The sequence below is a fragment of the Corapipo altera genome, unplaced genomic scaffold, assembly GCF_003945725.1.
Source record: "Corapipo altera isolate COAL_440 unplaced genomic scaffold, ASM394572v1 49, whole genome shotgun sequence".
NCBI lineage: Eukaryota > Metazoa > Chordata > Aves > Passeriformes > Pipridae > Corapipo > Corapipo altera.
This window is the reverse complement of record NW_020884879.1, coordinates 15,612,469-15,625,621: the sequence shown is the minus strand read 5'-3', so window position 1 is coordinate 15,625,621 and position 13,153 is coordinate 15,612,469. Positions and strand designations below refer to the sequence as shown.

At 38.2% G+C, this 13,153-nt stretch overlaps 1 protein-coding gene across 6 annotated transcripts in view; it reads right to left on the bottom strand.

Annotated features, from left to right (window-relative positions):
- SULF1 (sulfatase 1) overlaps window positions 1–13,153 on the bottom strand; it is a 120,066-nt gene that overhangs the window by 28,109 nt on the left and 78,804 nt on the right. For all 6 annotated transcript variants that reach the window (XM_027638444.1, XM_027638447.1, XM_027638448.1 and 3 more), the window contains 5 exons: window positions 4,912–5,062; window positions 3,735–3,910; window positions 3,042–3,170; window positions 2,722–2,778; window positions 1,605–1,734 (listed from right to left, as the gene is read on the bottom strand). In XM_027638444.1, the coding sequence (XP_027494245.1) occupies window positions 1,605–1,734; window positions 2,722–2,778; window positions 3,042–3,170; window positions 3,735–3,910; window positions 4,912–5,062 (643 nt within the window). The remainder of the gene's footprint in view (window positions 1–1,604; window positions 1,735–2,721; window positions 2,779–3,041; window positions 3,171–3,734; window positions 3,911–4,911; window positions 5,063–13,153) is intronic.

The window sequence follows — 13,153 nt, the reverse complement described above, 5'->3', positions numbered from 1 at the left end:
CTACTGCTTCAGGTGTGATATCTGGTCAGGACACTTAATCTTTTCTCTTCACATGTGGAAAAGTAAAGTTATTCCAAACCTGGATTATGGAGAGGTAATAAATATAAGGAATAATTGCAAAGAAAATATTTTGGTACTTTAAAACTAAACATTTTAGCGTCTAACAGTCTAAATGACTTCATTGATCTCCTTTAGTTTCTATAAAATGTTCAGATTTTCAAATTTAACCTCTATTTACAATGGCAGTGCTTGAACTTCTGAGAACTTTGCCCTTGGGTGAGACGCTGTTATTGTGTATATCCCTTCAAAAGTGGCTGCATTTAAGCAGCATGTGTGAGGTGAGAGCTGTGACAGAGGACCTGACCAAGGATGTGCCAGCCAAAACACTTATCCAGTCCAATCTGATTAACCAAGAGTTACTGTAACACTTTAATGAACGAGAAGGGGGAAGGTAGGGACGAGAGCATTTCTCTCAGCCCTCCAGTTTGCTGTGCAGACCTCTACCTGCAAAGCACCATGGGTGGCTGCGGAGGAGAGCAGAGCACAGTGAAGGCTTTATGCCCTCCTTCCAAACAGTCTACCAATATTTCAGCGCCAGGTCTATGCCTGGCTGCAGTGGTCTGAGCAAACATCTGAGGGAAAAGTGCAAGTGCCTGCCTGGGAGAAATCACCTCACACTTCTCTGGGAAGGTGTGTGGGGATGGGGATAGAGAAGGAGGACAGCAAGGCAGGCACAAGCCACTGCCTGGGGCCCCCAGCATGTGCCCCAGCATGGTTGGAGGGGGTGTCAATGAGAAGGCATACAAATCCCTTACATATCTACCCAGTAAATTCATCTCTATATGTTACCATAGGTATAGCATTAATTCAAAATGTATTGAAGATAATTTGGAGTCAGACTCACTGTTTCTTAATTTAGCTCTCTCTCTGTATATGCTCTACAGAGCTTAAGGTGTAAGCACAGTAGTCATGGGTGCAGTAACTTCTGGTTTTATGAGCAGGCAATTAGGCCGTTGTATCAGAGTCAGGCATTATACTGAAATAATTAAGGCTACAAGAAGAAAAAGTAATGCTTGGATATGGGTATCACTGCCTGAATCCTTTGATTAAAGGTGTTTATCAAAGGATAACACCTTTATTAAAGGTGTTTCAATAAAAAAACAAACACGAAATCACTTGTAACCTTCGGACTAACCAGTTTGCTTCAGTACTTCTGAACTAGCCCAGGAAGTACAAGCTTTCACTGCTCAAAAAGCTTCTTTCCCTTACTCATAATTATCACTGAATAATCTTGCATATTTATCAATACACTGAATCAAAGAAAAAGTAGTCATTTCATGTTATGTTTGAGCATGTGAGTTCTACCATGAGACCTATACTGAGACAGTGAACTAAGGGTCAGTCCTTCAATACCTTAAACAGGATCACTGTTTAGAGCAACTATTGTGTCTGGTTTGTTTGTTTGGTTGGTTTTTTTTGCTAGAGAAATTCACAACAATGATCTTTTAGTTATCTTTCAAATGCCATATTCTTCAAATTCTTTTGATCCGTAGTGTACATATTTCCTTAAGGCTCTTGGAAGACTGCATTTACTTGTTGCTTACCTGTCCTGGTTGTTCACAGGCTGTCTGGTATCTTGCTTGTTGGCATAATTCTTTTACTCTCTCATATTTTGGTAGTTGATTAGACTGCTGAGTGTTTTTGCTGGATTCCTCCTTCTTGCGCAGAAATTTGCTTACAAAAAGATAAAGTTGAACATTTTAAAAACATTCTTCTAAAGTCTTAAGAGGATGAATGTAACTTGAAAAGCAAAGCTACTTGAAGGTTTACTGTCTTCTTGGGGAAAAAATCCCCACATTTCTGTTATTGACCTTTGATGAAGGTCAGGTACTGAAAAAAAGGCTCAGGTGATTGGCTGAAAATTGCCTGAAGAGAAACAAGGGTTGCTAAAATATGTCAAACGGGTACAGTTCATCACCATTCATACATCAGTGTGGTTTCTTTCACAAGGCAAAACTCTCTGAAGCAGTACTCGCCTGGTTGAAAAACTCAGCTGAAGACACAATAGGACTTCCATACGCAGCACTAGCTTGGCTGTACCTTATATATTACAGTGTGTCTTATATGCACTGTTTCGTAATACATCACACAAGATTTCCACAATCTGTAAAGTCATAAAGTGCCAAAAGGTAATTGCCGTAAAATTTTTACCCAGAGAAAATTTTCACAACAACTGGCAAGGTGAGAGGATCTAAGGAGGTATCAGTGAAAAGAGGAGCAGTTATAGTAACAAATCTCATTTAAACATAACTCTTTTCTTAGCTGCAACAAAATGAGGAATGCTTCCAGCCTATGATGGAAAATACAAAATCAATTGATAAAAAGATTCTGCACAGCTGGACTTGAAACAGAGATTTGGTAAGAAAATAAATCAGATGATGGCATGAGTGGGCACGAGTACAACCTTAAGGAAAGAGGCTAGGAGAGTTGCCAGAAAAGCATGCTTTCAAATTTCTTCCAAGGTAGGGATTTGGAAGCATAGCACCTTCCAAAGGCAGTGGTGGGAAACCAGGAAACAAGTCAGGCCTGTCAGTTTGCTTGCAAAATTTACTACTTCTCTGGCCATAAAAAGGAAGAGAAGAGACCAGAAAGGAAAGCATGTACAAGAGAGTGCTCCCAGCAGGCATGCTCTCCCAAAACTCTCTCACCCCTAATAATTACCCTCTTTCCACCAGAAATGTGTCACGCCAAATTTTGGTCTTCTTGTTCGTTCGAAACCTGAAAGTAAAATAATGATATTTACTGCTGGCACTTATGTATAGCACTGCTAGTGTTAACAAATTATTTTTGAAAAAACAACTCTCCACTTAATATATACACCTGCCATTTTATAGACGTGCTATTTAAGAGACTCTTTGAATAGGAAAGCTGTGGTCGTTGCCATGACACAGCTCATTTTCACAGAGTCCCTTTTTCCACTCAGTTTTTGATTTACTTAGGTGTTTGCTTCTGAACTGACTAAAAACAATGTTGGGGCCCACCTGTTTCCTGGTCTCTCCAAGTCTAGAAGCTTTAGGACAGATTTGCCATCCATATCTGGAGGTGTGTCAAGTCCTGCTATATCCAGAATTGTTGGAGCAAGATCAATATTCAGAACTATCTGAGGCACTCTGCAAATCAACAGAAAAAATCAAAGTTGTCATGTGTTTGATATGTAAGTCTTCACATTCTCTTGGAAATAGAATGGTAATTAATGTTTATCAGGACTTTGAAGATGTAAAGCTCTACACAAGTGCTAAGTTTAGAAAACCTCCTTTGAAGTCTACAACTCAGTATGATTGGCCAGTACTGTAGACTGTCATCACAAAGAAAAAGCTTAGCACAGTAAAACAAGGAGGTGCAGCAGCCACACTGCTCTTATCTCACTGACAATGAGGGCATGATGCCATTCATTCTGATAAACCATGGGGTGAGCAGTAAAGATGAGCACGTAGTTTTTAAAAGCAAAACCCAGAGTCTAACACTACATGACTACGCATTACACAATTTCCTCATCTCCTTTATAACTTATTCATAATATGCAAAGTGAAAGACCTGCCTCTTTATGAGACTCATTGCTTTACGATAATAGGGCATCCTTTATGAAATTAAGTTGGACAGAGTGATAATTACATGCTCTATGAAACATTTTACATCAGGCTCAACAGCTGTGCTAGAGAGACAAGAGAACGTACACTGATCCCGGCTCTACACTTGGGCCACGAATAAAGAAAGGAACTCGAATATCAAAGTCATACGGCATTGACTTCCCCTTGACCAGTCCAAACTGCCCGATATGGTAACCATGGTCAGCCGTGTAAATAATGTAGGTGTTCTCCAGTTCTCCCATCTCTGCAAGCATTTGGTGTAACTGCAACACAGCACAGAAAGAACTCTGAGTAAAGTGTAGCAAAACATGTTTTGTGCATAATCATGTATAACCATCATTTATAAGCCTTAAATATACAGAACCAAACATGGTATCAATGAGATTGCTTACACAGATGTTTTCGGGATGGGCATTTTTACATCTTGTCTTTACTGTGCTGTTAAAAAAATCAACTTACAAGTTCAATTTCACATTTGACACAGGGGACAATTACACAGGTCCAGAAAATTAGAATAGAAAAAAATACAGTAATAATGGCGTAGTTGCATTAGTATGTCCAAAATTCATTGTGTACTCAGAGCTTGTGAAAAAAGTCTGCTACAGCTTTAGGGGAAAAGGTACTCAGATTTGATTTACTGTGTTAGTCTACAACTTTCTCATTCCTTACACTTGTGGGCTTGGGAAAAGGCTGTAAATTTTTATTAAAGTTTAAAGAAATCTCTCTAGGGGAAGATCTTTGGTCATGGTGCTTGATTTTGGAACAAAAAGTCATACAAAGTACACCTAATAGTTCATGTATCATGTTACCTATAATTAGCTGTACATTGCATTGCCTAACTTCTGCAAACACCAGTAGACTGACACCTGAGTTGCTGTGATTTGCCAGTTCCCAGATTTCAGCTGAAGGACAAACTTTGAAGGGAGTGTGTAAAATGAATAGAAGTTGTCATCTGTGCACCTGTGTCTATCCATGTGTACACACAGGTGATGCATCTTCTGTTAATACCAGGCTCTATATTAGGCCCAGCGATTTTTCCCTTTAAAAAAATCATCAGTTTATTGACCCAGCAATTAAAAAAGAAAGTTAGGAGCTCAGCATTATATTGCAGAGAACCAGAACTCATTTCTGCTGGGGATAAGTGGAGTAATTCCTCATGGAACAATGACTTTCCCTGGAATGTGGTTGGTGAAGGTAAAGAATGAATGAATGAATTTAGTTACTGACTAATAAGTTTGTATTCAGAGTAGTTTCTTGAACTTACTCTTTCCATAGAGTCGTCAACTGACATCAGGGTCTGAAGTCTTTTGCGTTGCAAGACATTTGTAAACTCCATGTGGATGGGCAGCATGGGCCCCGTGTACTGCATAATCCAGTGCTTATCCATGTTTGGTGCATAGTTATAGCTGGGAGTGCTGGAGGAAAAGAACGGATCTGAAAAGTTGTGCAGCATTACAGGCATCAGAGGAAGGTAGGAACATCTCTAGTACAGAAATAGCCAACAAGCAGTTAAGTTACAAATTCCATGTGATATTTGACAAATACCAACAAACATCACTTCAGTGGCTTCCAAGCTTCATTGGTTCATGCATCACTTCCTCAAAATTTTTTAACCACTTGCTTTCTGAGCTTTCTTTCAGACTCAAAGATCACTACAAGATCCACGTTAATATTTGAGATATGCCAAAATGTGTTACTCAACAAATCTGTAATCATTAAAAAGATTTATCTGAATGATGCATCCCATAAAGATAAGCAGAAAAATTAAGAAAGTCAGAGATCAAAGAAAAATGCTTCCCTTTAATATTAAGGTAAGCTGCCCTGATGCACCCAGTAGAAAAATCACCTTTAAACAAAACTCAAAGAAAGATATTTTTCAGTAGGATAGAGAAATTTAGTAGTCAGTACCAAGAACACCACCAGTGTTATCAGTTTTCAAGATGCCCCAAAGAGTGAAAACACTGACTTTTTCCCTTCCCATCACCAGAGGTGAGTGCAGGCATTACCAGGAGCCTGAGTGCAATCCCTCCAGGACTGAGTTCCTGGGCGTAGGGTCCTGACAGGAGACCATGTGGTGGCCTTGAATGAGAGAGCTGAGAAAGTGATGCAGCCAATGCTGTTCCTCCAGATCCATGTTCAGTCTCCATTACTTGCCCTTGGCCCTCATCTAAGCTATGTCCCAGTGATGCCTGGTGATGTGGCAGACATGCAAATCCCACCCATACCAAAATAACAGTTATTCATACCTTAAATTCTGTTAAGGAACTATTTTTTCAATGTGAATGTAAAGCACACTGCATTACCAGCATAACATGACAACAATATTGAGCTAACACTGCTATTGATACTAGTACTAAGAAGAAGTAAGGGCATAGAGTCCTATACAAAGCAAAGAATGATGCTTTTGGAGTTTGCACAAACATTGAAGGAAAGATTTAAGAGCAGTGTTCTATCCATAGCCAGTGAATTTTTGAAGGATATCATATAAGAAACAAGAATATGTTCACAGATACATCGCCTTAGAAGAAAAGGTACTGCAAAAAATATGCCAAGTAAATTTGCTGTACAGACAAGCAGGTTACTAAAGCTCTCCATCGATCCAGTTTTAATACCTAGCATACATGCTAGATATAAAGGTGATGTGAAATCAAACAAAACCTATGTATGAGCAGTTTCCTCCTCCAGGAAGCAGGAATCTAGGCTTTGTCATTTTGATTGAGTTCTTTGGCTGTTATTTTTTTCCTGTTTCTAATACACTGCAGTACATAACACATGAGTTGTAGCATTACATTTGAAAAATAGGCATAAATAGAAAGTGAAAAAAATGCTGCTGTGTTATTAGGTTAATTTGATTCTTGTGATTCTCTTTTCAGTTTATAATAAAAATGTAATTCAATATTAATTTACTGTTTAGATACGGAAAATTATAATGTGAATTAAGGTACATTTTCCCCATTGAAATATTTAAGTGTAGTTGTCTTTTCTTCAGAGGTTGCACTGAACAATATCAACACTGTATACTGATTAACTTAAAGTCACACCTTTGACCAGTCCTTTGTATTTCTTAACATGGTTGTATGTGATCACAGAATAGTGGAAGCAGTTGATTTTACTGTATCAGATATCGTATGATAATCTATAACTATATAATCCGAGGATAAAAATCAGCTGAAAGGATAACATAATAGACTTATAGTCAACTGCAATAAATTAATGAAGTCCACATTTTAAGTGGAGACCATTTTTTGAGAATTTACATAGAATTTGAGAAGTATGCCTCTAGTACACACAGCTAGTTTTGCCTAATCTACTTAACCATTAGCCTCAAGGAAAAGAGAAGTGAGACAACAGTATCACAGGATTTTTCAAACTTTGGTAGAGATTAAGAAGTATGAAAAGATTCGTTCCCTACTTAGCAAAGACAAGCAAAAACTATAATTCCTTTTCTGCTGGAAATTCTTTTATTTCATGTTGAAAGGTCAAAGTTTTTGTAATTTCCCATGGTTGAAGTCTGACTTTTAAAATGAATACTGCCACAAAATTAATAAAATTTATCCCAGGAGCACAGCCCTTGTGTTGTTGGCTAGCCAGCAGTCCTAGCAGAGGGACTGATGGAGCCCCAGACCTTGAAGAAGCAAATCTTAGGAATTTTGGTCACCTATCAGTTATCAGGCACACTGACAGAAGAGGATACTTCCAGTGCAAACTTTCCTCTGTTTTTTGGAAGTTTGTCAAAAGAGATGTTTTCCCATGAAAGAGCTCAATTTTGATTAATCAGCATTTTCTAGTAAAACCCTACTTTTTTCAGTGGAGTCCTGAGTGCCACTGCCACAGAGGGATGAGGTGGCTGTGAGCTATGCTCAGCCGGCAGCACCGTGACAGCCTGCTGCTGTGCCAGGAAGGAGAGCCAGCTGCTGAAGCAGGCTCAGGTCTCATGTTCCCAGGCCATTGTGAGAAGCCTCCTCCACATAATGGATAATCTTTAAAAGCAGCACTCAAGGATTTAGCAGGGCAGTTAAAACCTTTCACAGACACTTTCCAAATGCATTTTGAATTTTCTGGGTGAGAAATGCAGCAGGCAGAGAGTGAGCAGAATTTTCCTCCCAGACAACTCAGGGAACAGGACCTTCTGTGAAACATCCAGTGTCACTGGCTGATGGATAAATGTGAAACAGGGGTCCAAAGTGTCAGAAAAAGAGTACTAGGGAAGAGACAGAAATGAATTCCAACACCCCACAGCTTGTCTGTGTTCCCTGTGTACCCCTGTTTATTGGGCCTTTCAGAAATCCACCAGAATGGCACTGGTTTCCAGCCACAAGACCTGACATTGCCGTCAGATCTATCTACCGTTTTTTGGTGTAAAACAATCAAACAAACACTACAGAGGTGAATCCTGGGGAGAATATTGCTGATTTCTGAAAACTTTTCCATGTAAATAGACCTCTCCCCTGTCAGTGATAATTGTTTAACACAACATTGTTTTCTTGAAGCAGCTGGAGATATCAACTAAATGTTCAGCTGTTATAAGCCCTTGAAAGTCATCATAGAACAGTCACTGTTTCTATTCTTCCATTTTTGGGAACGACTTTGCTCAGTATTGACAAGTACTTCTGTAAAGTAACGCTGACATCTACATTTCCTTGATTCCTCTTTGCACTGGGAGTATAAAGTTGAAGGTATGTACCTTCTTCTATTGCCTCTTCTCAGTCACAGAGGCTATCTTCTACTGAGCACATTAGTTGATCCATGATCAGCAGACAGTGTCAGGTAGCCCACTATTTTCAGGTTGTCCATGGCCTCTAAGTCTGGCAAGGAGCTACTGTAGTATTTGTCATTCTTGTAGAACATACTAACCTGGGTAAATCCACATTGCTCAATTGCCCACTTACATTTGTCCAACACATTCTATGCAGAACTTAATACACAGAGACTTCTTGGTACTTCATGACAGATGTCTTCTGGCACTGGGCAGGACACTGGAAGATGCCAGATTCAAAAAATTTTGAACCGATACCCCCAGTTTAACTCCCAAAAAACTCCAAATACGTAGCAATAACACATGTTGAACATGGTCAGACACTTTCCCACAAACACATCCTCATAATGAGAACAGTAATTCACCCTGAGATTTTGTAATCATTCACCTATCTGTGTAAATAAATTTACAGAAACATCTAAGGTGATAATTAAATATTCTATAGGCTACAGAAGGAGTAAATATCTTTAAGCACTAGTGCACTTTTCTCTTTAAAGGAAGATTCACCACAAAATCTATCATTTCTTTATCTTAAGCATCAGTTCAAATAGGTACTTATAGTTATGTTGAGAGAAAAGGAGTTGTATTAGCAGTCACCTTGTGGTCAAAAGGCCTCAGTAACTCTTTCTGACAACATATTTGCTATACTTATATATTTAAAATTGATCTTCAAAATAAAGAATGCATCTTATTTGGCTTTTAAGGTACAACAATAACTTTTAAGTTTGACAAGAAATAAAAAATCCAAACCCAACAACCTAAAACAATGGATGTTTGTACTTGAGGATCTATTAAAATGGGGGTCCCAAGCAGCAAATAATTCAGAAATGAATTTCACTATCTTCTACTAGTAACTGAACTGAATTGTGATATTCAATGAAATAAATGGAATATAGCCTTTTTGCAAAATATTATATAAATAAATAATATATAAATATGTAATATATAAAAATATCATTAAAAGATATTTTACAGTTTAAGAAAATAATGGGAGATTCAACTTGACTATTGCTGTTTAGCCAGTTGTGGTATCTGTGTGGAAAAGAAATAAAACAGAGTACAGCATGTTTTAAGAGCTTACAGAATTCAGTACAACTTTAAATTAGTTTGCTTTCTAAAAAATTGATCTAAATATATACAAGTCTCTAACAGATGGGTTAATGTGGAAATAAATAAATATATTTACAAACATTTGTTCAATTGCTCATAGTAAAAATCTGTGATTTCCCCTATTTACAATCTCCTAATTCCCTTCTGTTTCTATCCAACAAAAGAAAATTATGTTCACAAAAATACTGCCTAAAAGATATTGGTTTTAATAATTCCATAGAGTTCTCAGGGGTTTTAATCCCCAAAGTGTTTGGCTAATCTGTTTGGATTGGGACTCCTCCCATTAATGAAAATAATACAGTACTTAGATGACCCAGGAACATTTTCATTTCATAAAAATAAAAGTCAACAACAATTTAAAGTAATACCTATGGTAAAACTGATTGAGAAAAATTAATACTTTCTGTACAGAATTAACACCTCTATTATTCTTTGAAATATGATTAGCAAACATGACATAAGTGGTCATGTTTCTTCAGAAAAAAATGTAAATAAAAGAAGGAAGCAAATTCTTTGTTTCCAGGGAAAGCAGACTTCCAGGTTTAGACACTGTTCTTGGAAAGCAGGAAGCTTAGATTCTGGGCAAAATTAAAAGCAAAAAAACCCTAACATGACCAGTGCCATGGTCTGTACTAATGTGAAGTTGAATTTCACCATACTGGGTCTGCTTTTGCTGCCTTTTAAAAGGGAAATCTTTAAACCTAGTGATATTTATAGATCTGGGGATGTGAGGTATGAAAGTTTCACTCTGAAGTGTAACACAACTGCTATATTTCAGAATAAAGAAGTAAAAAAGTTGCTACCCCTTAAATATAAACCCCTTCTATTTTAAGAAACATTATTTGTTGCTGCAGAACCTCATTCTGCAACTAGAATCTTACTTACATTTCTATTTCACACCATTTCTTCTAGTCTTGTTTCAAGCTACACTCGCAATGACACACGTGATAATTTTGATCATTTATCTCTACGTCAGGAGTCCAAGCAGGACTCAGGCCAGCAGTGACACAAGACATTGATATGTCAAGATTTATTACTGATGCAAATGTGTGATTCCACTCTAATGGTCAAATGTCCACATTACAAGACATACCATTGTAACTGCCAGAGGCTTCAGACTCGGCCTCAGGGACTCTAGATAGTCACCTCACACCCCAAAATCACAGTTAAGACTCTGCTGGGAATTCAGAGGTGCAAGAGCATTTCTCTTTATGCTTTGCTACCGCAGACACACCACTACCTCCACACCAGGTCTATCAGCACCTATCATATGATCTTTAAATGGAAATATAAAGTTCTGCCTTTCATATCATCTACCCTTTCTCACATTAGCTTGTGAAGGTTTCTGATCTCTCCCAAGATATCATTTCTATCTGTTCCTCCTAAGATCTCTATCTTGGCAATAGAATTTCTTCCAAGTAGTCATAAAATCTTGCTGTCAGTCCTCCTGCCAGCCCAAGGATCTTTAACTCAACACAGCCAGCAGCGTTTCAGATTTCCATTTTTTACGTTCTTCAGTAAACCCGCCTCCTGCAGATTTTTGCTTCTAATGTTTGTTTACACACAGCTTATAAACAACTTAGGTCTGATTCACAGTTCCCCTAAGACTGGTTCACACTGGAAGGTAAAGGGAAGTTAAAGTGCCAGAGGCCCTGAGCATAACTGAGAATTCAGGCTTCCATTAGAGCATCCTTTGACTCAGAGCTTTCCTGCTTAGCTGTCTGACAGAACAATACTGTCATGTAACATAACTTCACATTTAACAACAACATTTCCAACAGATGATGTTCATTACCACAGCAAAAAAAATCTACGTATTGCTTTCATCTACTACATCTTCTCCAGTCCCATTTTCTTCCACAGAAGTGATTTCTGGGCATAGCTAGAGTACATGCCTTAGTATGATTTATTTTCAGAAAATATCACTCATTATGGTCATAGCAGCCAGAATAAAGCTTCAGAAATATTTTTAGTTGTTAGAAATAGGACATATTTTAAGGAGAGGAGAAGTGGGAGAGTGGGAGGGAGAATTGAAGCTTAAAAAAATAGTGTCTGCTGCTTCTGGTAAGATATAGTTTGTGTTTCATTGTAAACTGGAGTTAATAAGAATTAGTAGGAATCACTTAATAATAATAATTAAACAGTGTAGACATCATTACTGTTCTTGTCCTTGTAAGACTTCTCATGCCATTCAGCAGGCTGTTTGTGCTGAGGAGGACATGACTGTACATAATGATGGTATGTAATTCTTCATTTTTTTTTGGCTCTGATGTTATTTTCATAAATCTTATGGACTGTGCTTCATTTGATTTTCTTCTTGCCATGTTGATAAGGGAGGAACTGAGACCAACAGACACCCACATTTGAGGGTAGAACTCTCCCTGAACTGGAGTAGCCACTCCCCTCTTCATATGTGCCAGTGGGAAACTTCTAAGCGAACTTCTGGGTTGTGGGTTGGTGTTTTGTTTTGGTTTTTTGGTGGTTTTGTTTGTTTGTTTTTTAATTTTTAGACGCAGAATTTCAATCAAATGGCACTTTACCAGCAAAGAGACATCATATAATTTAAGGGTCTGCTTCAGCTACTGTTCTTTTAAGCAAAACTTCCCCTCACATGTGGTTGACAGGCTATCTTAATCCTTGGTTTGTAGGTATAACCTTCCATCTCAGTTTGTTAAGCCAGCAAGCAGCTTTTGACCTGGTTTCCTTTCTTTGTTGGAGGTAGGCGTTACAGTAACATGATACAGCAACTACATTTTTAAAAACAAAATCCAAGGTCAGATGGCTGTCACCCAAGGTCAGAAAGAAAGGGATTCAAATGGTGCTTGACCACCAAGGAAGAAAACCTAAGGGTTAAATGTTCAAATTACACAAATCTTGGCAGGAGGGATTTTATTGTTCTTGTGCTGTTTTCACATGGAGCACCGAATATTTCTGTAAGAACTGAACTACTTGTATCTTTTAGAGCATGTTGCTAGAACATAATATTTTTGGTAGAGGAATCAGTTGTTTGGAATCTTCAGCCACCCAAATTGGCAGTTTATCTTCATTTTGTCTCATTTCTTAGTCTGCAGACTGAACTTTAACACATGCAGTCAGTCAGTGCAATAAGAAACACAAAACAACGCAGCAAGGATCTCTTGAGGTCAATAGAGCAAAAAATCTTTGCAAGAAGGTTGCCAAGAAATTAACAACACCAGAAGAAAAGACATAGCACAGCCGAGTGCTCTCACAAGTAGCCTAGCAAAGCAAGATATTTAGACCCCAGGAGTCTACACACACAAAAATTAATTTACACTCAAGTACTTAAATGAAACTAAGCCTCGAACAGACAACTAGGATCTTCTCTTGATCTTTGGAGGTAACATGCAACCTGTATAAGGTGGAGAGGTAGTTAAAAATTTGGAGACTAACTAAATCCATTTGGTCTAGCAGCACAAACTAGAAAACAAGTAGGCTGAAAACACCAAGCAGTAGAAAGTGTCAAAAGCATGATAAACCAAAGCAAGTTCCTACAAGCACTTTTCAGAAGACAATGAGCAAGGAGCCTAAAATGAGTTGCTTTGGCCTGGGGAGATGCAGGGGGAGATTCAATGATTCCAGTGCTTTTCTTCCAGACACGGTGCCCACAGCTGAGCGGAAA